General features: G+C 59.1%; 4 protein-coding genes across 4 annotated transcripts; all 4 read right to left on the reverse strand.

Moving 5' to 3' along the window:
• Positions 1 to 107: 107 nt before the first annotated feature.
• Positions 108 to 3,511, reverse strand: LOC101748547 (PHD finger protein 7-like). Its single transcript, XM_040655966.2, has 9 exons — positions 3,346 to 3,511; positions 2,907 to 2,998; positions 2,718 to 2,819; positions 2,335 to 2,459; positions 1,998 to 2,160; positions 1,800 to 1,906; positions 1,465 to 1,578; positions 1,195 to 1,313; positions 108 to 1,029 (listed from the first exon to the last, which is right to left on the reverse strand). Exons 1-9 carry the CDS (start codon positions 3,395 to 3,397, stop codon positions 548 to 550), a joined length of 1,356 nt encoding a protein of 451 aa, XP_040511900.1. The 5' UTR covers positions 3,398 to 3,511; the 3' UTR covers positions 108 to 547.
• A 2,548-nt stretch (positions 3,512 to 6,059) lies between these two features.
• LOC101748660 (PHD finger protein 7-like) lies at positions 6,060 to 10,201 on the reverse strand. Its single transcript, XM_025145113.3, has 9 exons — positions 9,714 to 10,201; positions 9,275 to 9,366; positions 9,086 to 9,187; positions 8,703 to 8,827; positions 8,366 to 8,528; positions 8,168 to 8,274; positions 7,833 to 7,946; positions 7,563 to 7,681; positions 6,060 to 7,397 (listed from the first exon to the last, which is right to left on the reverse strand). Exons 1-9 carry the CDS (start codon positions 10,048 to 10,050, stop codon positions 6,916 to 6,918), a joined length of 1,641 nt encoding a protein of 546 aa, XP_025000881.3. The 5' UTR covers positions 10,051 to 10,201; the 3' UTR covers positions 6,060 to 6,915.
• A 1,721-nt stretch (positions 10,202 to 11,922) lies between these two features.
• LOC121108336 (PHD finger protein 7-like) lies at positions 11,923 to 16,205 on the reverse strand. Its single transcript, XM_040655967.1, has 9 exons — positions 16,040 to 16,205; positions 15,601 to 15,692; positions 15,412 to 15,513; positions 15,029 to 15,153; positions 14,692 to 14,854; positions 14,494 to 14,600; positions 14,159 to 14,272; positions 13,889 to 14,007; positions 11,923 to 13,723 (listed from the first exon to the last, which is right to left on the reverse strand). Exons 1-9 carry the CDS (start codon positions 16,089 to 16,091, stop codon positions 13,242 to 13,244), a joined length of 1,356 nt encoding a protein of 451 aa, XP_040511901.1. The 5' UTR covers positions 16,092 to 16,205; the 3' UTR covers positions 11,923 to 13,241.
• Positions 16,206 to 18,017: 1,812 nt separating this feature from the next.
• On the reverse strand, positions 18,018 to 24,498 carry LOC101748716 (PHD finger protein 7-like). The gene is made up of 9 exons (XM_025145114.3): positions 22,357 to 24,498; positions 21,927 to 22,018; positions 21,738 to 21,839; positions 21,355 to 21,479; positions 21,018 to 21,180; positions 20,820 to 20,926; positions 20,485 to 20,598; positions 20,215 to 20,333; positions 18,018 to 20,049 (listed from the first exon to the last, which is right to left on the reverse strand). Exons 1-9 carry the CDS (start codon positions 22,691 to 22,693, stop codon positions 19,568 to 19,570), a joined length of 1,641 nt encoding a protein of 546 aa, XP_025000882.2. The 5' UTR covers positions 22,694 to 24,498; the 3' UTR covers positions 18,018 to 19,567.

A 24,498-nucleotide genomic window follows, 5' to 3' on the forward strand; every position in this document is an offset into this window, starting at 1 on the left:
CCGGGGTGTGGGTGTCTGTGGGTCCCTGCCCCCGTTATATCACAGCAGCTGGCTGAACTGGGCTGTAAACTGTTGGCACCCCTCTGTAGCCCCTTTTGTTCGGACTGGTGGGCCTGTGGGCTCGCAGCCCTCTGTCACAGGCACAGATAAATCTAAAGATAACTCCACCTGGGAAGGTGCTGGGGAGAAGACAACGCTGCGGTCTCAGCCCCTAACAGTGCCCACCGCAGGACAAGCAGAGAAGAATGAAGCCAACACATGTGGAGTATGTTGAAGGTTTATTTTCTTAGCTGCTTGGAACCACAGCCATCACGTGGGGATGGGACACGGCCGCTTCTGCACCGTCTTTGGGACTGGCTGTGGGGACGTCTTCTCTGATGCTGGTGGCTATGGGGACGTCTTCTCTGTTGCTGCACCTGAGAGAGGCTTTGTGCCCGGGCTGGTCCACTGAAGAATGAAGCCAATATGTGTGGACTCTCTTCACGGTTTATTTTCTTTGCCGCTTGGAAGCACAACCGTCACGTGGGGATGGAACAGGGTGGCTGCTTCAGCGCCGCCTTTGGGACCGGCTGCGGGGACGTCTTCTGCGATGTTGGGCCCGGGAGCGGCTTGGTGCCCGGGCCGGTCCCCGCTGCCTGGACCGGCTCCCACGGCCTCCTCGGGGCCGGCTGCGGGAAGTCGAAGCGCGACGCCCCACTGGGGATCGGCTTCGAGTGTGGGCCCGCCCTCGCTGCCTGGATTGCCTCCTGCGTGCAGGCAGAGGGGAAGCCCTCGAGGACCTCGGTGGTGCTGGTCTGGCCGAGGTGCGAGTGCTGCTCTGAGCACCTCGGGCTGTTGTACGGCTGGTGCCACGGCATCTTCGGGGCCGACTCTGGGAGCCTGAGGCCCGACCTTGCAATGGGGAACGGCTTCTTGTGCGGCCAGTCCCCCGCTGCCTGGGATGCTTTCTGGGTGCAGCTGCCGGGGATGGCCCCGGTGCCATCTGGCTGGAAGTGCTGGGGATGCCGAGGTCGTAGTTGCGGCGGGACGCTGTAGGGAGAGACAGGAAGGTCAGCAGGATGAACCTCCAGCCCCAGGGCAAGACCGGCTGCCATCCCCCATGGGGCACAGAGACTGTGGCAAGGCCACCCTGAGCACCCATTGCCAGGCCTTGCCTGGCCCCAGTCCCGCGGCACGCAGCTCTTTGCCTCTTACCAATGGCCTCACCAGCACAGGTATCGCACTCCCAGGTGCCTCCTCTGCTGTACCAGTAGGAGCAGTACCAGTGCGTGCCATTTGCGGCACAGGAGCGGCAGAGGAGCAGCTGCCAGAGCCTGGGGAAGCAAATGGGTTGTGGCTGTGAGGACGAAGTGAACTGAGGCAGGGAGCAGCCAGCATGGCTCTGCTGCTCAGTCTTTGCTCCCCCAGCCTGTGGTGAGGCTGAGATCCCACACAGAGCCCCAGAGGACTGCAGAGGTCACTCACCCCTGTTCCTCTGCCTCCTCCCTGCCTCTTCGGTAATAGCAGATGCTGACGTCACAGCGCCTGTGCCTTTCTCGCAGCGCCTGGTACGCTTCATCATCCCACCAAGATGGTCGTCTGCCAGAGAAGAGGGGGAATGTGATGAGCCCCCGCTACCGTAGGCGTGAGGCAGATCCAGGGCATCCCTGCTCATCCACCTTGAGCTCATTCCCAGTTTCTCCATGAAGCTGAGACCAACGCTCGCAGGGTGGCAAGGGACCCGGCCTGCCAGGGCAGCTCCTGGGCAGGCACAGCACCTGCGCCTGAGTGTCCGCAGAGCCGGGCAGAAGGACACTAACCTGACTGGAATTTGGATCCCCAGCTTAGCCATTTTGGCACGGAATCGCGCTTTTCCTCTGCAGACAGGGCAGACGAAGAGCATGGTGGCAGCATGCATGGCCTGTTTCTGCAGGAGAAGCACAAGCAGCATGAGCGTGAGCGAGGCTGGGTGCTGCTGAGCACTGGCCGTGCCCACCGGGCGAGGGGAGGGCTCCTACCCTGATGCAGCCCCGGTGGAACCAGGCCTGTTTGCACGTCGGGCACACCATGGTGTGGTAGGACGTGCTGTCCCCCACGGGCTCCAGGCAGATGACGCAGAGAGTGTTGTGAGATGGAGCTGCCTCCGCTGCCTGCCGAGGGCGATGCTCACAGCAGAAGGACCTGGGCAGGAGGACAGAAGGGGTGGGCAAGGTGAGAAGTGCTGTGAGGAGGGCAGAGAACCAGGAAGGAGCACCAGGCCTGGGCTCTGGCAGGGTGCTGGGAGGTGTGGCTGCATGGTCGTCCCTGGGAGGAACAGGGAGGAACGGCAGCTTGGCTGCTGCTGACAGCCCTTACCTGTGCTGCCCAAAGTACTGCGTGACGCATTCCCCCTTCTCGGCGCAGGGCAGATGGAAGCTGCGCTCACAGCCTGTCTCTGCGCAGCTGATGGCAGCTCCCTTCCCACGACAGACAAAGCAGCGCTGGAAAGAGCAAAGCAGCCCCCATCAGTGATGGGCTCAGGGCCTCCGCGGCCGGCCCCACTGCTCTGGGCAGGGCACAGGGTGTGGGCACTGCTGCCTCACACTCTGCGGAGCGGCCAGGCAGACAAGGCTCGTTTGCTGTGGTGGGCCTATGTCCTGGAGCCGGTTGGAAGGGCCGCAATCACTTTTTCTGGGCCAAGGTGAAGCTGGTGTGAGTCTCTGCCAGCACCAACCTCCCTGTTCTGTTCGGGTCCTCACCTTCTGGTCTGCCAGCTGGATTGTGTGCTGGATGGCATCCGGGGGGAAGCCAAAAATTCCCCCCGTAGGGCGTTTCCATTTCAAAAGGCCGTTGGCAAAGAACTGTAGGAGAGAAAAGAGCGGGATCTCGTGAAGCCAGAAAGCAAGTGAGCATCCCCGGCAGGAGCCCTAGCTCTGGAGGGAACTCACCAAGCAGAAGCGGTGGGCACAGAGCCCACCATCGGCAGATGTCTGCCCGCAGATGTCCGGGTCGACCCGTGCCCTGCGGCACAGCATGCACACTGGAGAGGAAGGAGAGAGCAACCGTGAGCAGCGGTGAGCACCTGGCAGGGCCGGGTGTCCCTGGGGGCTGTCCCCGGGGCCTGCTCCAGGCCTGCTGTGTCGGCTGAGGGGTAGGGCTGGAGGGGGTGGAGGGGGTGGAGGGGAAGGGGGCATCGCAGGTCCAGCAGTCCCAGTGAGCAGCCATAGCCGAAGCTGTGCCCCCTGCCCAAGGAGCAGAACGGCCCCGCCTGCCCGCAGCACTGGGGAGCCCCTGCCCGCCCCTTCCTCTCCTCCCAGCCGCAGGCAGACCCCAAGCAGCCCTGTGCCTGGCAGCAGGGAGCCACGTGCAGGGATACGGTGCTCCCACCTGGCTTCCCAGACTTGGGGGCCTCCTTCTTCCTTCCAGACATGTTCGGCATCGATGGCGAGAAACAAGAGAGTCGCTGCTCTCTCCACGCCTCACCAGGCCGCACTGAGCACGGCCCCAGCCCAGCAGCCTTTGCTCTGCTCCCAGCCCCGCGTGTCACAATGGCCGCTCCGTGACACCACTGTGACATCACGGCCACCACCTCACAGGGCTGAGGGCGTGGCACCCACACAAGAGGGCAGCAGCTCCTGTGGGCAGCACAGAGCGTTGGGCCCGCTGCTTGCATCAGCAGGGTGCTTGCATCAGCAGGGTGCTTGCACCAGCAGGGAGCAAGCATGGCCTCCCTCAGGCCTTTCGCACCGCGCTTGTGCCGGGGCGTCACAGCAGAGAGTCTAGTAAAGGTCTGCGGGTCGACAGCACAGCCAGCATTTCTAGTGCGTGTGCTGACTGACTTTCCATGGTCTGATGGTGAGGGGACAAGGGGGAGCGGTTTTGACCTGAGAAAAGTGGAGGCCAGGGGAACTGTGAGAGGGAATTCCTCACTCGGAGGGTGGTGAGGCCCTGGCACAGCTGCCCAGAGAGGCCGTGGGTGCCCATCCCTGCAGACACTCCAGGCCAGGTTGGACAGGGCCCTGTTCCAACCTGACCTGCTGGGTGGCAGCGCTCCCATGGCAGGCACTTGGGCTTGGGTGGGTTTTAGGATCCTTTCCTATCCAAGCCTTCACACATCAAAGCTTCAACCCTCATACAATTCCCCGAGGCAAAGTGGCATAGGAAGGGCATGATTCCCTTCAAGCCTGCATACGAAGTGCTTCAGGCAAACTTCCGAGGTCTGCTTTCTTTGACCTGCTGGCAGGTCAACGGGCACCATGCCAGAGACAGGAGAGGAGCTGTCCCTTGTCCAGGGCTGCAGTCCTAGAGTCACACTGGAGCATCCCTGCTCATCCAGCCTGACCCCATTTCCAGCTTCTCCATGAAAGTCAGGCCAACGCTGATGGGAGAGCCCCCACGTCTAGAGAGCCTCCCTCTGTGGAGATGTTCAAGGCCTCACTGGTTAGGGCTCCAAGCAGCCTGACCTAGTGGGTGGCAACCAACGCACTGCAGGAGTTTGGAACCTGATGGACTTTAATGTCCCTTCCAACCCAAGCCATTCCAGGATCCTGCGATTCAAAATGTCTATCAGATCCAGCATTAAGCCAGGCGACTAAGCCACCTACCCAGCCAGTCATGACATGACATCTACAAAGGCTACCACAGTAGTCAAGCACTGTTTTTTCTTAGCAAATCTCTGCTTACTACTCTGGATAATTATTTTTTTTTTCCTTTTTTTCCGCCTGCTTCAAGATGATATCCAGAATAAGTAGTTCTAACACTTTCCCCGGGATGGATGGGAGACTGACTGGCCTATAGTTGCCTGAGTCCCTCTTGCTGATCTTTCTGAAGATTAAAATGACATTGGCTATCCTCCAGTCTTCAGGCATCTCTCCTGTTCTCCATGACTTTTCACAGATGATAGACGGCTGGTCTGTAAACGCACGCTGCTGGCTCACGTCCAGCTTCTCATCTAGCAGGACCGCCAAGCCCTTCTCCACAGGGGCTGCTCTCAAGGAGATCCTCCCCAAGCCTATAGAGATACCTGGGTTTTCCCCGGCCCAAGTGCGACACCTTGCATCTGGCCTTGTTGAAGCTCATGAGCTTCACGTGGACCCACTTCTCCAGTGTGCCCAAGGCCCTCTGGATGCCTTTCCTTCCTTCCGGTGTATCAATTGCACTGCTCAGCTTGGTGTCGTCTACACACTTGCTGAGGGTGCACTCGATTCCATCGTCTGTGTCACTGATAAAACTGGGGAAGAGCGCCGGTCCCAAGGACGACCCTTGGGGGGCGCCACCGGTGACCAGCTTCCACCCAGACATAGAACCATCAATCGCAACCCTGTGGCTGCGACCAGCCAACCAGTTCTTAGTTCATTGAACAGTCCATCTTTCCAATCCGTGCCTCTCCAATTTAGAGAGAAGGATATGGTGAGGGACCATGTCAAAGGCTTTGCAGAAGTCCAGGAAGATGGCATCCGTCACCCTTCCCCTGTTCACTGTTGCCGTCACTCCATCACAGGAGGCCACCAGATTGGTCAGGCACGATCTGCCCTTGGTGAAGCCACGCTGGCTGCCTCGGATCACCTCTTTGTCTCCTATGTGCCTTAACATGGTAACCAGGAGGATCTGCTCCATGATCTTCCCAGGCACAGAGGTGAGGCTCAGCAGCCCGTAGTTCCCTGAGTCATCCTTTCTCCCTTTCTTAAAAATGGGAGTAACGTCTCCCTTTTTCCAGTCATTGGGGATTTCACCCAACAGCCATGGTTTGTCCAAGACGATGGAGGGCGGCTCGGCAACCACATCAGCCCTCTCTCTCAGAGCCCTAGGATGGATATCATCTGGCCCCACGGGCTCACTTTCATGCATTCAGCTTCATGAGGAGGTCTTGCACTTGTTCCGTTGGAACAGTGGGATGTAACCCACTCCTCTCACCCACACCTAGAGCATTATTTCAAGGATCGATAGCAAGAGGAGTGAAATGAACACAGAATAGCGCCATAGAAACTAGCATATGACCTCAGTTTACATGGCAAGTAGTATAGGAATGAAGAAAATTTTAAGTGTTTGGCACATGGCCAAGGGAAAATCACTGACACTGCTGACAGATGCTCAGTAAGTAAGCGTTTCTACAGCACTCCTGTATTTCTGCTAACATCTTAGCTGTGTCCTTTTCTGTTTCAGTCTGTTCTCCTGTCCTCATCCTGGATGAGGAGCTACGAGATATGGTTTAGTGGCTTGTGGTAGCAAGGGTAATGGGAGGACGATTGGACTAGCTGATCTTGCAGGTCCCTTCCAACCTTGTGATTCTATGATTCTGTGATTCTATGATCTGGGAAACCGTCTTTCCTCCTCACATCATTGCCACTGTTTTGGTTTCAGGCCTGTCTCCCGTCTCCGTGCCCTTCCCCAGTTTTCTCCTTTCCCCTTTCCCGGGGTGTGGGTGTCTGTGGGTCCCTGCCCCCGTTATATCACAGCAGCTGGCTGAACTGGGCTGTAAACTGTTGGCACCCCTCTGTAGCCCCTTTTGTTCGGACTGGTGGGCCTGTGGGCTCGCAGCCCTCTGTCACAGGCACAGATAAATCTAAAGATAACTCCACCTGGGAAGGTGCTGGGGAGAAGACAACGCTGCGGTCTCAGCCCCTAACAGTGCCCACCGCAGGACAAGCAGAGAAGAATGAAGCCAACACATGTGGAGTATGTTGAAGGTTTATTTTCTTAGCTGCTTGGAACCACAGCCATCACGTGGGGATGGGACACGGCCGCTTCTGCACCGTCTTTGGGACTGGCTGTGGGGACGTCTTCTCTGATGCTGGTGGCTATGGGGACGTCTTCTCTGTTGCTGCACCTGAGAGAGGCTTTGTGCCCGGGCTGGTCCACTGAAGAATGAAGCCAATATGTGTGGACTCTCTTCACGGTTTATTTTCTTTGCCGCTTGGAAGCACAACCGTCACGTGGGGATGGAACAGGGTGGCTGCTTCAGCGCCGCCTTTGGGACCGGCTGCGGGGACGTCTTCTGCGATGTTGGGCCCGGGAGCGGCTTGGTGCCCGGGCCGGTCCCCGCTGCCTGGACCGGCTCCCACGGCCTCCTCGGGGCCGGCTGCGGGAAGTCGAAGCGCGACGCCCCACTGGGGATCGGCTTCGAGTGTGGGCCCGCCCTCGCTGCCTGGATTGCCTCCTGCGTGCAGGCAGAGGGGAAGCCCTCGAGGACCTCGGTGGTGCTGGTCTGGCCGAGGTGCGAGTGCTGCTCTGAGCACCTCGGGCTGTTGTACGGCTGGTGCCACGGCATCTTCGGGGCCGACTCTGGGAGCCTGAGGCCCGACCTTGCAATGGGGAACGGCTTCTTGTGCGGCCAGTCCCCCGCTGCCTGGGATGCTTTCTGGGTGCAGCTGCCGGGGATGGCCCCGGTGCCATCTGGCTGGAAGTGCTGGGGATGCCGAGGTCGTAGTTGCGGCGGGACGCTGTAGGGAGAGACAGGAAGGTCAGCAGGATGAACCTCCAGCCCCAGGGCAAGACCGGCTGCCATCCCCCATGGGGCACAGAGACTGTGGCAAGGCCACCCTGAGCACCCATTGCCAGGCCTTGCCTGGCCCCAGTCCCGCGGCACGCAGCTCTTTGCCTCTTACCAATGGCCTCACCAGCACAGGTATCGCACTCCCAGGTGCCTCCTCTGCTGTACCAGTAGGAGCAGTACCAGTGCGTGCCATTTGCGGCACAGGAGCGGCAGAGGAGCAGCTGCCAGAGCCTGGGGAAGCAAATGGGTTGTGGCTGTGAGGACGAAGTGAACTGAGGCAGGGAGCAGCCAGCATGGCTCTGCTGCTCAGTCTTTGCTCCCCCAGCCTGTGGTGAGGCTGAGATCCCACACAGAGCCCCAGAGGACTGCAGAGGTCACTCACCCCTGTTCCTCTGCCTCCTCCCTGCCTCTTCGGTAATAGCAGATGCTGACGTCACAGCGCCTGTGCCTTTCTCGCAGCGCCTGGTACGCTTCATCATCCCACCAAGATGGTCGTCTGCCAGAGAAGAGGGGGAATGTGATGAGCCCCCGCTACCGTAGGCGTGAGGCAGATCCAGGGCATCCCTGCTCATCCACCTTGAGCTCATTCCCAGTTTCTCCATGAAGCTGAGACCAACGCTCGCAGGGTGGCAAGGGACCCGGCCTGCCAGGGCAGCTCCTGGGCAGGCACAGCACCTGCGCCTGAGTGTCCGCAGAGCCGGGCAGAAGGACACTAACCTGACTGGAATTTGGATCCCCAGCTTAGCCATTTTGGCACGGAATCGCGCTTTTCCTCTGCAGACAGGGCAGACGAAGAGCATGGTGGCAGCATGCATGGCCTGTTTCTGCAGGAGAAGCACAAGCAGCATGAGCGTGAGCGAGGCTGGGTGCTGCTGAGCACTGGCCGTGCCCACCGGGCGAGGGGAGGGCTCCTACCCTGATGCAGCCCCGGTGGAACCAGGCCTGTTTGCACGTCGGGCACACCATGGTGTGGTAGGACGTGCTGTCCCCCACGGGCTCCAGGCAGATGACGCAGAGAGTGTTGTGAGATGGAGCTGCCTCCGCTGCCTGCCGAGGGCGATGCTCACAGCAGAAGGACCTGGGCAGGAGGACAGAAGGGGTGGGCAAGGTGAGAAGTGCTGTGAGGAGGGCAGAGAACCAGGAAGGAGCACCAGGCCTGGGCTCTGGCAGGGTGCTGGGAGGTGTGGCTGCATGGTCGTCCCTGGGAGGAACAGGGAGGAACGGCAGCTTGGCTGCTGCTGACAGCCCTTACCTGTGCTGCCCAAAGTACTGCGTGACGCATTCCCCCTTCTCGGCGCAGGGCAGATGGAAGCTGCGCTCACAGCCTGTCTCTGCGCAGCTGATGGCAGCTCCCTTCCCACGACAGACAAAGCAGCGCTGGAAAGAGCAAAGCGGCCCCCATCAGTGATGGGCTCAGGGCCTCCGCGGCCGGCCCCACTGCTCTGGGCAGGGCACAGGGTGTGGGCACTGCTGCCTCACACTCTGCGGAGCGGCCAGGCAGACAAGGCTCGTTTGCTGTGGTGGGCCTATGTCCTGGAGCCGGTTGGAAGGGCCGCAATCACTTTTTCTGGGCCAAGGTGAAGCTGGTGTGAGTCTCTGCCAGCACCAACCTCCCTGTTCTGTTCGGGTCCTCACCTTCTGGTCTGCCAGCTGGATTGTGTGCTGGATGGCATCCGGGGGGAAGCCAAAAATTCCCCCCGTAGGGCGTTTCCATTTCAAAAGGCCGTTGGCAAAGAACTGTAGGAGAGAAAAGAGCGGGATCTCGTGAAGCCAGAAAGCAAGTGAGCATCCCCGGCAGGAGCCCTAGCTCTGGAGGGAACTCACCAAGCAGAAGCGGTGGGCACAGAGCCCACCATCGGCAGATGTCTGCCCGCAGATGTCCGGGTCGACCCGTGCCCTGCGGCACAGCATGCACACTGGAGAGGAAGGAGAGAGCAACCGTGAGCAGCGGTGAGCACCTGGCAGGGCCGGGTGTCCCTGGGGGCTGTCCCCGGGGCCTGCTCCAGGCCTGCTGTGTCGGCTGAGGGGTAGGGCTGGAGGGGGTGGAGGGGGTGGAGGGGAAGGGGGCATCGCAGGTCCAGCAGTCCCAGTGAGCAGCCATAGCCGAAGCTGTGCCCCCTGCCCAAGGAGCAGAACGGCCCCGCCTGCCCGCAGCACTGGGGAGCCCCTGCCCGCCCCTTCCTCTCCTCCCAGCCGCAGGCAGACCCCAAGCAGCCCTGTGCCTGGCAGCAGGGAGCCACGTGCAGGGATACGGTGCTCCCACCTGGCTTCCCAGACTTGGGGGCCTCCTTCTTCCTTCCAGACATGTTCGGCATCGATGGCGAGAAACAAGAGAGTCGCTGCTCTCTCCACGCCTCACCAGGCCGCACTGAGCACGGCCCCAGCCCAGCAGCCTTTGCTCTGCTCCCAGCCCCGCGTGTCACAATGGCCGCTCCCTGACACCACTGTGACATCACGGCCACCACCTCACAGGGCTGAGGGCGTGGCACCCACACAAGAGGGCAGCAGCTCCTGTGGGCAGCACAGAGCGTTGGGCCCGCTGCTTGCATCAGCAGGGTGCTTGCATCAGCAGGGTGCTTGCACCAGCAGGGAGCAAGCATGGCCTCCCTCAGGCCTTTCGCACCGCGCTTGTGCCGGGGCGTCACAGCAGAGAGTCTAGTAAAGGTCTGCGGGTCGACAGCACAGCCAGCATTTCTAGTGCGTGTGCTGACTGACTTTCCATGGTCTGATGGTGAGGGGACAAGGGGGAGCGGTTTTGACCTGAGAAAAGTGGAGGCCAGGGGAACTGTGAGAGGGAATTCCTCACTCGGAGGGTGGTGAGGCCCTGGCACAGCTGCCCAGAGAGGCCGTGGGTGCCCATCCCTGCAGACACTCCAGGCCAGGTTGGACAGGGCCCTGTTCCAACCTGACCTGCTGGGTGGCAGCGCTCCCATGGCAGGCACTTGGGCTTGGGTGGGTTTTAGGATCCTTTCCTATCCAAGCCTTCACACATCAAAGCTTCAACCCTCATACAATTCCCCGAGGCAAAGTGGCATAGGAAGGGCATGATTCCCTTCAAGCCTGCATACGAAGTGCTTCAGGCAAACTTCCGAGGTCTGCTTTCTTTGACCTGCTGGCAGGTCAACGGGCACCATGCCAGAGACAGGAGAGGAGCTGTCCCTTGTCCAGGGCTGCAGTCCTAGAGTCACACTGGAGCATCCCTGCTCATCCAGCTGATGGGAGAGCCCCCACGTCTAGAGAGCCTCCCTCTGTGGAGATGTTCAAGGCCTCACTGGTTAGGGCTCCAAGCAGCCTGACCTAGTGGGTGGCAACCAACGCACTGCAGGAGTTTGGAACCTGATGGACTTTAATGTCCCTTCCAACCCAAGCCATTCCAGGATCCTGCGATTCAAAATGTCTATCAGATCCAGCATTAAGCCAGGCTACTAAGCCACCTACCCAGCCAGTCATGACATGACATCTACAAAGGCTACCACAGTAGTCAAGCACTGTTTTTTCTTAGCAAATCTCTGCTTACTACTCTGGATAATTATTTTTTTTTTCCTTTTTTTCCGCCTGCTTCAAGATGATATCCAGAATAAGTAGTTCTAACACTTTCCCCGGGATGGATGGGAGACTGACTGGCCTATAGTTGCCTGAGTCCCTCTTGCTGATCTTTCTGAAGATTAAAATGACATTGGCTATCCTCCAGTCTTCAGGCATCTCTCCTGTTCTCCATGACTTTTCACAGATGATAGACGGCTGGTCTGTAAACGCACGCTGCTGGCTCACGTCCAGCTTCTCATCTAGCAGGACCGCCAAGCCCTTCTCCACAGGGGCTGCTCTCAAGGAGATCCTCCCCAAGCCTATAGAGATACCTGGGTTTTCCCCGGCCCAAGTGCGACACCTTGCATCTGGCCTTGTTGAAGCTCATGAGCTTCACGTGGACCCACTTCTCCAGTGTGCCCAAGGCCCTCTGGATGCCTTTCCTTCCTTCCGGTGTATCAATTGCACTGCTCAGCTTGGTGTTGTCTACACACTTGCTGAGGGTGCACTCGATTCCATCGTCTGTGTCACTGATAAAACTGGGGAAGAGCGCCGGTCCCAAGGACGACCCTTGGGGGGCGCCACCGGTGACCAGCTTCCACCCAGACATAGAACCATCAATCGCAACCCTGTGGCTGCGACCAGCCAACCAGTTCTTAGTTCATTGAACAGTCCATCTTTCCAATCCGTGCCTCTCCAATTTAGAGAGAAGGATATGGTGAGGGACCATGTCAAAGGCTTTGCAGAAGTCCAGGAAGATGGCATCCGTCACCCTTCCCCTGTTCACTGTTGCCGTCACTCCATCACAGGAGGCCACCAGATTGGTCAGGCACGATCTGCCCTTGGTGAAGCCACGCTGGCTGCCTCGGATCACCTCTTTGTCTCCTATGTGCCTTAACATGGTAACCAGGAGGATCTGCTCCATGATCTTCCCAGGCACAGAGGTGAGGCTCACCAGCCCGTAGTTCCCTGAGTCATCCTTTCTCCCTTTCTTAAAAATGGGAGTAACGTCTCCCTTTTTCCAGTCATTGGGGATTTCACCCAACAGCCATGGTTTGTCCAAGACGATGGAGGGCGGCTCGGCAACCACATCAGCCCTCTCTCTCAGAGCCCTAGGATGGATATCATCTGGCCCCACGGGCTCACTTTCATGCATTCAGCTTCATGAGGAGGTCTTGCACTTGTTCCGTTGGAACAGTGGGATGTAACCCACTCCTCTCACCCACACCTAGAGCATTATTTCAAGGATCGATAGCAAGAGGAGTGAAATGAACACAGAATAGCGCCATAGAAACTAGCATATGACCTCAGTTTACATGGCAAGTAGTGTAGGAATGAAGAAAATTTTAAGTGTTTGGCACATGGCCAAGGGAAAATCACTGACACTGCTGACAGATGCTCAGTAAGTAAGCGTTTCTACAGCACTCCTGTATTTCTGCTAACATCTTAGCTGTGTCCTTTTCTGTTTCAGTCTGTTCTCCTGTCCTCATCCTGGAGGAGGAGCTACGAGATATGGTTTAGTGGCTTGTGGTAGCAAGGGTAATGGGAGGACGATTGGACTAGCTGATCTTGCAGGTCCCTTCCAACCTTGTGATTCTATGATTCTGTGATTCTATGATCTGGGAAACCGTCTTTCCTCCTCACATCATTGCCACTGTTTTGGTTTCAGGCCTGTCTCCCGTCTCCGTGCCCTTCCCCAGTTTTCTCCTTTCCCCTTTCCCGGGGTGTGGGTGTCTGTGGGTCCCTGCCCCCGTTATATCACAGCAGCTGGCTGAACTGGGCTGTAAACTGTTGGCACCCCTCTGTAGCCCCTTTTGTTCGGACTGGTGGGCCTGTGGGCTCGCAGCCCTCTGTCACAGGCACAGATAAATCTAAAGATAACTCCACCTGGGAAGGTGCTGGGGAGAAGACAACGCTGCGGTCTCAGCCCCTAACAGTGCCCACCGCAGGACAAGCAGAGAAGAATGAAGCCAACACATGTGGAGTATGTTGAAGGTTTATTTTCTTAGCTGCTTGGAACCACAGCCATCACGTGGGGATGGGACACGGCCGCTTCTGCACCGTCTTTGGGACTGGCTGTGGGGACGTCTTCTCTGATGCTGGTGGCTATGGGGACGTCTTCTCTGTTGCTGCACCTGAGAGAGGCTTTGTGCCCGGGCTGGTCCACTGAAGAATGAAGCCAATATGTGTGGACTCTCTTCACGGTTTATTTTCTTTGCCGCTTGGAAGCACAACCGTCACGTGGGGATGGAACAGGGTGGCTGCTTCAGCGCCGCCTTTGGGACCGGCTGCGGGGACGTCTTCTGCGATGTTGGGCCCGGGAGCGGCTTGGTGCCCGGGCCGGTCCCCGCTGCCTGGACCGGCTCCCACGGCCTCCTCGGGGCCGGCTGCGGGAAGTCGAAGCGCGACGCCCCACTGGGGATCGGCTTCGAGTGTGGGCCCGCCCTCGCTGCCTGGATTGCCTCCTGCGTGCAGGCAGAGGGGAAGCCCTCGAGGACCTCGGTGGTGCTGGTCTGGCCGAGGTGCGAGTGCTGCTCTGAGCACCTCGGGCTGTTGTACGGCTGGTGCCACGGCATCTTCGGGGCCGACTCTGGGAGCCTGAGGCCCGACCTTGCAATGGGGAACGGCTTCTTGTGCGGCCAGTCCCCCGCTGCCTGGGATGCTTTCTGGGTGCAGCTGCCGGGGATGGCCCCGGTGCCATCTGGCTGGAAGTGCTGGGGATGCCGAGGTCGTAGTTGCGGCGGGACGCTGTAGGGAGAGACAGGAAGGTCAGCAGGATGAACCTCCAGCCCCAGGGCAAGACCGGCTGCCATCCCCCATGGGGCACAGAGACTGTGGCAAGGCCACCCTGAGCACCCATTGCCAGGCCTTGCCTGGCCCCAGTCCCGCGGCACGCAGCTCTTTGCCTCTTACCAATGGCCTCACCAGCACAGGTATCGCACTCCCAGGTGCCTCCTCTGCTGTACCAGTAGGAGCAGTACCAGTGCGTGCCATTTGCGGCACAGGAGCGGCAGAGGAGCAGCTGCCAGAGCCTGGGGAAGCAAATGGGTTGTGGCTGTGAGGACGAAGTGAAGTGAGGCAGGGAGCAGCCAGCATGGCTCTGCTGCTCAGTCTTTGCTCCCCCAGCCTGTGGTGAGGCTGAGATCCCACACAGAGCCCCAGAGGACTGCAGAGGTCACTCACCCCTGTTCCTCTGCCTCCTCCCTGCCTCTTCGGTAATAGCAGATGCTGACGTCACAGCGCCTGTGCCTTTCTCGCAGCGCCTGGTACGCTTCATCATCCCACCAAGATGGTCGTCTGCCAGAGAAGAGGGGGAATGTGATGAGCCCCCGCTACCGTAGGCGTGAGGCAGATCCAGGGCATCCCTGCTCATCCACCTTGAGCTCATTCCCAGTTTCTCCATGAAGCTGAGACCAACGCTCGCAGGGTGGCAAGGGACCCGGCCTGCCAGGGCAGCTCCTGGGCAGGCACAGCACCTGCGCCTGAGTGTCCGCAGAGCCGGGCAGAAGGACACTAACCTGACTGGAATTTGGATCCCCAGCTTAGCCATTTTGGCACGGAATCGCGCTTTTCCTCTGCAGACAGGGCAGACGAAGAGCATGGTGGCAGCATGCATGGCCTGTTTCTGCAGGAGAAGCACAAGCAGCATGAGCGTGAGCGAGGCTGGGTGCTGCTGAGCACTGGCCGTGCCCACCGGGCGAGGGGAGGGCTCCTACCCTGATGCAGCCCCGGTGGAACCAGGCCTGTTTGCACGTCGGGCACACCATGGTGTGGTAGGACGTGCTGTCCCCCACGGGCTCCAGGCAGATGACGCAGAGAGTGTTGTGAGATGGAGCTGCCTCCGCTGCCTGCCGAGGGCGATGCTCACAGCAGAAGGACCTGGGCAGGAGGACAGAAGGGGTGGGCAAGGTGAGAAGTGCTGTGAGGAGGGCAGAGAACCAGGAAGGAGCACCAGGCCTGGGCTCTGGCAGGGTGCTGGGAGGTGTGGCTGCATGGTCGTCCCTGGGAGGAACAGGGAGGAACGGCAGCTTGGCTGCTGCTGACAGCCCTTACCTGTGCTGCCCAAAGTACTGCGTGACGCATTCCCCCTTCTCGGCGCAGGGCAGATGGAAGCTGCGCTCACAGCCTGTCTCTGCGCAGCTGATGGCAGCTCCCTTCCCACGACAGACAAAGCAGCGCTGGAAAGAGCAAAGCAGCCCCCATCAGTGATGGGCTCAGGGCCTCCGCGGCCGGCCCCACTGCTCTGGGCAGGGCACAGGGTGTGGGCACTGCTGCCTCACACTCTGCGGAGCGGCCAGGCAGACAAGGCTCGTTTGCTGTGGTGGGCCTATGTCCTGGAGCCGGTTGGAAGGGCCGCAATCACTTTTTCTGGGCCAAGGTGAAGCTGGTGTGAGTCTCTGCCAGCACCAACCTCCCTGTTCTGTTCGGGTCCTCACCTTCTGGTCTGCCAGCTGGATTGTGTGCTGGATGGCATCCGGGGGGAAGCCAAAAATTCCCCCCGTAGGGCGTTTCCATTTCAAAAGGCCGTTGGCAAAGAACTGTAGGAGAGAAAAGAGCGGGATCTCGTGAAGCCAGAAAGCAAGTGAGCATCCCCGGCAGGAGCCCTAGCTCTGGAGGGAACTCACCAAGCAGAAGCGGTGGGCACAGAGCCCACCATCGGCAGATGTCTGCCCGCAGATGTCCGGGTCGACCCGTGCCCTGCGGCACAGCATGCACACTGGAGAGGAAGGAGAGAGCAACCGTGAGCAGCGGTGAGCACCTGGCAGGGCCGGGTGTCCCTGGGGGCTGTCCCCGGGGCCTGCTCCAGGCCTGCTGTGTCGGCTGAGGGGTAGGGCTGGAGGGGGTGGAGGGGGTGGAGGGGAAGGGGGCATCGCAGGTCCAGCAGTCCCAGTGAGCAGCCATAGCCGAAGCTGTGCCCCCTGCCCAAGGAGCAGAACGGCCCCGCCTGCCCGCAGCACTGGGGAGCCCCTGCCCGCCCCTTCCTCTCCTCCCAGCCGCAGGCAGACCCCAAGCAGCCCTGTGCCTGGCAGCAGGGAGCCACGTGCAGGGATACGGTGCTCCCACCTGGCTTCCCAGACTTGGGGGCCTCCTTCTTCCTTCCAGACATGTTCGGCATCGATGGCGAGAAACAAGAGAGTCGCTGCTCTCTCCACGCCTCACCAGGCCGCACTGAGCACGGCCCCAGCCCAGCAGCCTTTGCTCTGCTCCCAGCCCCGCGTGTCACAATGGCCGCTCCGTGACACCACTGTGACATCACGGCCACCACCTCACAGGGCTGAGGGCGTGGCACCCACACAAGAGGGCAGCAGCTCCTGTGGGCAGCACAGAGCGTTGGGCCCGCTGCTTGCATCAGCAGGGTGCTTGCATCAGCAGGGTGCTTGCACCAGCAGGGAGCAAGCATGGCCTCCCTCAGGCCTTTCGCACCGCGCTTGTGCCGGGGCGTCACAGCAGAGAGTCTAGTAAAGGTCTGCGGGTCGACAGCACAGCCAGCATTTCTAGTGCGTGTGCTGACTGACTTTCCATGGTCTGATGGTGAGGGGACAAGGGGGAGCGGTTTTGACCTGAGAAAAGTGGAGGCCAGGGGAACTGTGAGAGGGAATTCCTCACTCGGAGGGTGGTGAGGCCCTGGCACAGCTGCCCAGAGAGGCCGTGGGTGCCCATCCCTGCAGACACTCCAGGCCAGGTTGGACAGGGCCCTGTTCCAACCTGACCTGCTGGGTGGCAGCGCTCCCATGGCAGGCACTTGGGCTTGGGTGGGTTTTAGGATCCTTTCCTATCCAAGCCTTCACACATCAAAGCTTCAACCCTCATACAATTCCCCGAGGCAAAGTGGCATAGGAAGGGCATGATTCCCTTCAAGCCTGCATACGAAGTGCTTCAGGCAAACTTCCGAGGTCTGCTTTCTTTGACCTGCTGGCAGGTCAACGGGCACCATGCCAGAGACAGGAGAGGAGCTGTCCCTTGTCCAGGGCTGCAGTCCTAGAGTCACACTGGAGCATCCCTGCTCATCCAGCTGATGGGAGAGCCCCCACGTCTAGAGAGCCTCCCTCTGTGGAGATGTTCAAGGCCTCACTGGTTAGGGCTCCAAGCAGCCTGACCTAGTGGGTGGCAACCAACGCACTGCAGGAGTTTGGAACCTGATGGACTTTAATGTCCCTTCCAACCCAAGCCATTCCAGGATCCTGCGATTCAAAATGTCTATCAGATCCAGCATTAAGCCAGGCTACTAAGCCACCTACCCAGCCAGTCATGACATGACATCTACAAAGGCTACCACAGTAGTCAAGCACTGTTTTTTCTTAGCAAATCTCTGCTTACTACTCTGGATAATTATTTTTTTTTTCCTTTTTTTCCGCCTGCTTCAAGATGATATCCAGAATAAGTAGTTCTAACACTTTCCCCGGGATGGATGGGAGACTGACTGGCCTATAGTTGCCTGAGTCCCTCTTGCTGATCTTTCTGAAGATTAAAATGACATTGGCTATCCTCCAGTCTTCAGGCATCTCTCCTGTTCTCCATGACTTTTCACAGATGATAGACGGCTGGTCTGTAAACGCACGCTGCTGGCTCACGTCCAGCTTCTCATCTAGCAGGACCGCCAAGCCCTTCTCCACAGGGGCTGCTCTCAAGGAGATCCTCCCCAAGCCTATAGAGATACCTGGGTTTTCCCCGGCCCAAGTGCGACACCTTGCATCTGGCCTTGTTGAAGCTCATGAGCTTCACGTGGACCCACTTCTCCAGTGTGCCCAAGGCCCTCTGGATGCCTTTCCTTCCTTCCGGTGTATCAATTGCACTGCTCAGCTTGGTGTCGTCTACACACTTGCTGAGGGTGCACTCGATTCCATCGTCTGTGTCACTGATAAAACTGGGGAAGAGCGCCGGTCCCAAGGACGACCCTTGGGGGGCGCCACCGGTGACCAGCTTCCACCCAGACATAGAACCATCAATCGCAACCCTGTGGCTGCGACCAGCCAACCAGTTCTTAGTTCATTGAACAGTCCATCTTTCCAATCCGTGCCTCTCCAATTTAGAGAGAAGGATATGGTGAGGGACCATGTCAAAGGCTTTGCAGAAGTCCAGGAAGATGGCATCCGTCACCCTTCCCCTGTTCACTGTTGCCGTCACTCCATCACAGGAGGCCACCAGATTGGTCAGGCACGATCTGCCCTTGGTGAAGCCACGCTGGCTGCCTCGGATCACCTCTTTGTCTCCTATGTGCCTTAACATGGTAACCAGGAGGATCTGCTCCATGATCTTCCCAGGCACAGAGGTGAGGCTCAGCAGCCCGTAGTTCCCTGAGTCATCCTTTCTCCCTTTCTTAAAAATGGGAGTAACGTCTCCCTTTTTCCAGTCATTGGGGATTTCACCCAACAGCCATGGTTTGTCCAAGACGATGGAGGGCGGCTCGGCAACCACATCAGCCCTCTCTCTCAGAGCCCTAGGATGGATATCATCTGGCCCCACGGGCTCACTTTCATGCATTCAGCTTCATGAGGAGGTCTTGCACTTGTTCCGTTGGAACAGTGGGATGTAACCCACTCCTCTCACCCACACCTAGAGCATTATTTCAAGGATCGATAGCAAGAGGAGTGAAATGAACACAGAATAGCGCCATAGAAACTAGCATATGACCTCAGTTTACATGGCAAGTAGTATAGGAATGAAGAAAATTTTAAGTGTTTGGCACATGGCCAAGGGAAAATCACTGACACTGCTGACAGATGCTCAGTAAGTAAGCGTTTCTACAGCACTCCTGTATTTCTGCTAACATCTTAGCTGTGTCCTTTTCTGTTTCAGTCTGTTCTCCTGTCCTCATCCTGGATGAGGAGCTACGAGATATGGTTTAGTGGCTTGTGGTAGCAAGGGTAATGGGAGGACGATTGGACTAGCTGATCTTGCAGGTCCCTTCCAACCTTGTGATTCTATGATTCTGTGATTCTATGATCTGGGAAACCGTCTTTCCTCCTCACATCATTGCCACTGTTTTGGTTTCAGGCCTGTCTCCCGTCTCCGTGCCCTTCCCCAGTTTTCTCCTTTCCCCTTTCCCGGGGTGTGGGTGTCTGTGGGTCCCTGCCCCCGTTATATCACAGCAGCTGGCTGAACTGGGCTGTAAACTGTTGGCACCCCTCTGTAGCCCCTTTTGTTCGGACTGGTGGGCCTGTGGGCTCGCAGCCCTCTGTCACAGGCACAGATAAATCTAAAGATAACTCCACCTGGGAAGGTGCTGGGGAGAAGACAACGCTGCGGTCTCAGCCCCTAACAGTGCCCACCGCAGGACAAGCAGAGAAGAATGAAGCCAACACATGTGGAGTATGTTGAAGGTTTATTTTCTTAGCTGCTTGGAACCACAGCCATCACGTGGGGATGGGACACGGCCGCTTCTGCACCGTCTTTGGGACTGGCTGTGGGGACGTCTTCTCTGATGCTGGTGGCTATGGGGACGTCTTCTCTGTTGCTGCACCTGAGAGAGGCTTTGTGCCCGGGCTGGTCCACTGAAGAATGAAGCCAATATGTGTGGACTCTCTTCACGGTTTATTTTCTTTGCCGCTTGGAAGCACAACCGTCACGTGGGGATGGAACAGGGTGGCTGCTTCAGCGCCGCCTTTGGGACCGGCTGCGGGGACGTCTTCTGCGATGTTGGGCCCGGGAGCGGCTTGGTGCCCGGGCCGGTCCCCGCTGCCTGGACCGGCTCCCACGGCCTCCTCGGGGCCGGCTGCGGGAAGTCGAAGCGCGACGCCCCACTGGGGATCGGCTTCGAGTGTGGGCCCGCCCTCGCTGCCTGGATTGCCTCCTGCGTGCAGGCAGAGGGGAAGCCCTCGAGGACCTCGGTGGTGCTGGTCTGGCCGAGGTGCGAGTGCTGCTCTGAGCACCTCGGGCTGTTGTACGGCTGGTGCCACGGCATCTTCGGGGCCGACTCTGGGAGCCTGAGGCCCGACCTTGCAATGGGGAACGGCTTCTTGTGCGGCCAGTCCCCCGCTGCCTGGGATGCTTTCTGGGTGCAGCTGCCGGGGATGGCCCCGGTGCCATCTGGCTGGAAGTGCTGGGGATGCCGAGGTCGTAGTTGCGGCGGGACGCTGTAGGGAGAGACAGGAAGGTCAGCAGGATGAACCTCCAGCCCCAGGGCAAGACCGGCTGCCATCCCCCATGGGGCACAGAGACTGTGGCAAGGCCACCCTGAGCACCCATTGCCAGGCCTTGCCTGGCCCCAGTCCCGCGGCACGCAGCTCTTTGCCTCTTACCAATGGCCTCACCAGCACAGGTATCGCACTCCCAGGTGCCTCCTCTGCTGTACCAGTAGGAGCAGTACCAGTGCGTGCCATTTGCGGCACAGGAGCGGCAGAGGAGCAGCTGCCAGAGCCTGGGGAAGCAAATGGGTTGTGGCTGTGAGGACGAAGTGAACTGAGGCAGGGAGCAGCCAGCATGGCTCTGCTGCTCAGTCTTTGCTCCCCCAGCCTGTGGTGAGGCTGAGATCCCACACAGAGCCCCAGAGGACTGCAGAGGTCACTCACCCCTGTTCCTCTGCCTCCTCCCTGCCTCTTCGGTAATAGCAGATGCTGACGTCACAGCGCCTGTGCCTTTCTCGCAGCGCCTGGTACGCTTCATCATCCCACCAAGATGGTCGTCTGCCAGAGAAGAGGGGGAATGTGATGAGCCCCCGCTACCGTAGGCGTGAGGCAGATCCAGGGCATCCCTGCTCATCCACCTTGAGCTCATTCCCAGTTTCTCCATGAAGCTGAGACCAACGCTCGCAGGGTGGCAAGGGACCCGGCCTGCCAGGGCAGCTCCTGGGCAGGCACAGCACCTGCGCCTGAGTGTCCGCAGAGCCGGGCAGAAGGACACTAACCTGACTGGAATTTGGATCCCCAGCTTAGCCATTTTGGCACGGAATCGCGCTTTTCCTCTGCAGACAGGGCAGACGAAGAGCATGGTGGCAGCATGCATGGCCTGTTTCTGCAGGAGAAGCACAAGCAGCATGAGCGTGAGCGAGGCTGGGTGCTGCTGAGCACTGGCCGTGCCCACCGGGCGAGGGGAGGGCTCCTACCCTGATGCAGCCCCGGTGGAACCAGGCCTGTTTGCACGTCGGGCACACCATGGTGTGGTAGGACGTGCTGTCCCCCACGGGCTCCAGGCAGATGACGCAGAGAGTGTTGTGAGATGGAGCTGCCTCCGCTGCCTGCCGAGGGCGATGCTCACAGCAGAAGGACCTGGGCAGGAGGACAGAAGGGGTGGGCAAGGTGAGAAGTGCTGTGAGGAGGGCAGAGAACCAGGAAGGAGCACCAGGCCTGGGCTCTGGCAGGGTGCTGGGAGGTGTGGCTGCATGGTCGTCCCTGGGAGGAACAGGGAGGAACGGCAGCTTGGCTGCTGCTGACAGCCCTTACCTGTGCTGCCCAAAGTACTGCGTGACGCATTCCCCCTTCTCGGCGCAGGGCAGATGGAAGCTGCGCTCACAGCCTGTCTCTGCGCAGCTGATGGCAGCTCCCTTCCCACGACAGACAAAGCAGCGCTGGAAAGAGCAAAGCGGCCCCCATCAGTGATGGGCTCAGGGCCTCCGCGGCCGGCCCCACTGCTCTGGGCAGGGCACAGGGTGTGGGCACTGCTGCCTCACACTCTGCGGAGCGGCCAGGCAGACAAGGCTCGTTTGCTGTGGTGGGCCTATGTCCTGGAGCCGGTTGGAAGGGCCGCAATCACTTTTTCTGGGCCAAGGTGAAGCTGGTGTGAGTCTCTGCCAGCACCAACCTCCCTGTTCTGTTCGGGTCCTCACCTTCTGGTCTGCCAGCTGGATTGTGTGCTGGATGGCATCCGGGGGGAAGCCAAAAATTCCCCCCGTAGGGCGTTTCCATTTCAAAAGGCCGTTGGCAAAGAACTGTAGGAGAGAAAAGAGCGGGATCTCGTGAAGCCAGAAAGCAAGTGAGCATCCCCGGCAGGAGCCCTAGCTCTGGAGGGAACTCACCAAGCAGAAGCGGTGGGCACAGAGCCCACCATCGGCAGATGTCTGCCCGCAGATGTCCGGGTCGACCCGTGCCCTGCGGCACAGCATGCACACTGGAGAGGAAGGAGAGAGCAACCGTGAGCAGCGGTGAGCACCTGGCAGGGCCGGGTGTCCCTGGGGGCTGTCCCCGGGGCCTGCTCCAGGCCTGCTGTGTCGGCTGAGGGGTAGGGCTGGAGGGGGTGGAGGGGAAGGGGGCATCGCAGGTCCAGCAGTCCCAGTGAGCAGCCATAGCCGAAGCTGTGCCCCCTGCCCAAGGAGCAGAACGGCCCCGCCTGCCCGCAGCACTGGGGAGCCCCTGCCCGCCCCTTCCTCTCCTCCCAGCCGCAGGCAGACCCCAAGCAGCCCTGTGCCTGGCAGCAGGGAGCCACGTGCAGGGATACGGTGCTCCCACCTGGCTTCCCAGACTTGGGGGCCTCCTTCTTCCTTCCAGACATGTTCGGCATCGATGGCGAGAAACAAGAGAGTCGCTGCTCTCTCCACGCCTCACCAGGCCGCACTGAGCACGGCCCCAGCCCAGCAGCCTTTGCTCTGCTCCCAGCCCCGCGTGTCACAATGGCCGCTCCCTGACACCACTGTGACATCACGGCCACCACCTCACAGGGCTGAGGGCGTGGCACCCACACAAGAGGGCAGCAGCTCCTGTGGGCAGCACAGAGCGTTGGGCCCGCTGCTTGCATCAGCAGGGTGCTTGCATCAGCAGGGTGCTTGCACCAGCAGGGAGCAAGCATGGCCTCCCTCAGGCCTTTCGCACCGCGCTTGTGCCGGGGCGTCACAGCAGAGAGTCTAGTAAAGGTCTGCGGGTCGACAGCACAGCCAGCATTTCTAGTGCGTGTGCTGACTGACTTTCCATGGTCTGATGGTGAGAGGACAAGGGGGAGCGGTTTTGACCTGAGAAAAGTGGAGGCCAGGGGAACTGTGAGAGGGAATTCCTCACTCGGAGGGTGGTGAGGCCCTGGCACAGCTGCCCAGAGAGGCCGTGGGTGCCCATCCCTGCAGACACTCCAGGCCAGGTTGGACAGGGCCCTGTTCCAACCTGACCTGCTGGGTGGCAGCGCTCCCAAGGCAGGCACTTGGGCTTGGGTGGGTTTTAGGATCCTTTCCTATCCAAGCCTTCACACATCAAAGCTTCAACCCTCATACAATTCCCCGAGGCAAAGTGGCATAGGAAGGGCATGATTCCCTTCAAGCCTGCATACAAAGTGCTTCAGGCAAACTTCCGAGGTCTGCTTTCTTTGACCTGCTGGCAGGTCAACGGGCACCATGCCAGAGACAGGAGAGGAGCTGTCCCTTGTCCAGGGCTGCAGTCCTAGAGTCACACTGGAGCATCCCTGCTCATCCAGCTGATGGGAGAGCCCCCACGTCTAGAGAGCCTCCCTCTGTGGAGATGTTCAAGGCCTCACTGGTTAGGGCTCCAAGCAGCCTGACCTAGTGGGTGGCAACCAACGCACTGCAGGAGTTTGGAACCTGATGGACTTTAATGTCCCTTCCAACCCAAGCCATTCCAGGATCCTGCGATTCAAAATGTCTATCAGATCCAGCATTAAGCCAGGCGACTAAGCCACCTACCCAGCCAGTCATGACATGACATCTACAAAGGCTACCACAGTAGTCAAGCACTGTTTTTTCTTAGCAAATCTCTGCTTACTACTCTGGATAATTATTTTTTTTTTCCTTTTTTTCCGCCTGCTTCAAGATGATATCCAGAATAAGTAGTTCTAACACTTTCCCCGGGATGGATGGGAGACTGACTGGCCTATAGTTGCCTGAGTCCCTCTTGCTGATCTTTCTGAAGATTAAAATGACATTGGCTATCCTCCAGTCTTCAGGCATCTCTCCTGTTCTCCATGACTTTTCACAGATGATAGACGGCTGGTCTGTAAACGCACGCTGCTGGCTCACGTCCAGCTTCTCATCTAGCAGGACCGCCAAGCCCTTCTCCACAGGGGCTGCTCTCAAGGAGATCCTCCCCAAGCCTATATAGATACCTGGGTTTTCCCCGGCCCAAGTGCGACACCTTGCATCTGGCCTTGTTGAAGCTCATGAGCTTCACGTGGACCCACTTCTCCAGTGTGCCCAAGGCCCTCTGGATGCCTTTCCTTCCTTCCGGTGTATCAATTGCACTGCTCAGCTTGGTGTCGTCTACACACTTGCTGAGGGTGCACTCGATTCCATCGTCTGTGTCACTGATAAAACTGGGGAAGAGCGCCGGTCCCAAGGACGACCCTTGGGGGGCGCCACCGGTGACCAGCTTCCACCCAGACATAGAACCATCAATCGCAACCCTGTGGCTGCGACCAGCCAACCAGTTCTTAGTTCATTGAACAGTCCATCTTTCCAATCCGTGCCTCTCCAATTTAGAGAGAAGGATATGGTGAGGGACCATGTCAAAGGCTTTGCAGAAGTCCAGGAAGATGGCATCCGTCACCCTTCCCCTGTTCACTGTTGCCGTCACTCCATCACAGGAGGCCACCAGATTGGTCAGGCACGATCTGCCCTTGGTGAAGCCACGCTGGCTGCCTCGGATCACCTCTTT

This window comes from Gallus gallus, chromosome Z, assembly GCF_016699485.2.
Source record: "Gallus gallus isolate bGalGal1 chromosome Z, bGalGal1.mat.broiler.GRCg7b, whole genome shotgun sequence".
Classification (NCBI taxonomy): Eukaryota; Metazoa; Chordata; class Aves; order Galliformes; family Phasianidae; genus Gallus; species Gallus gallus.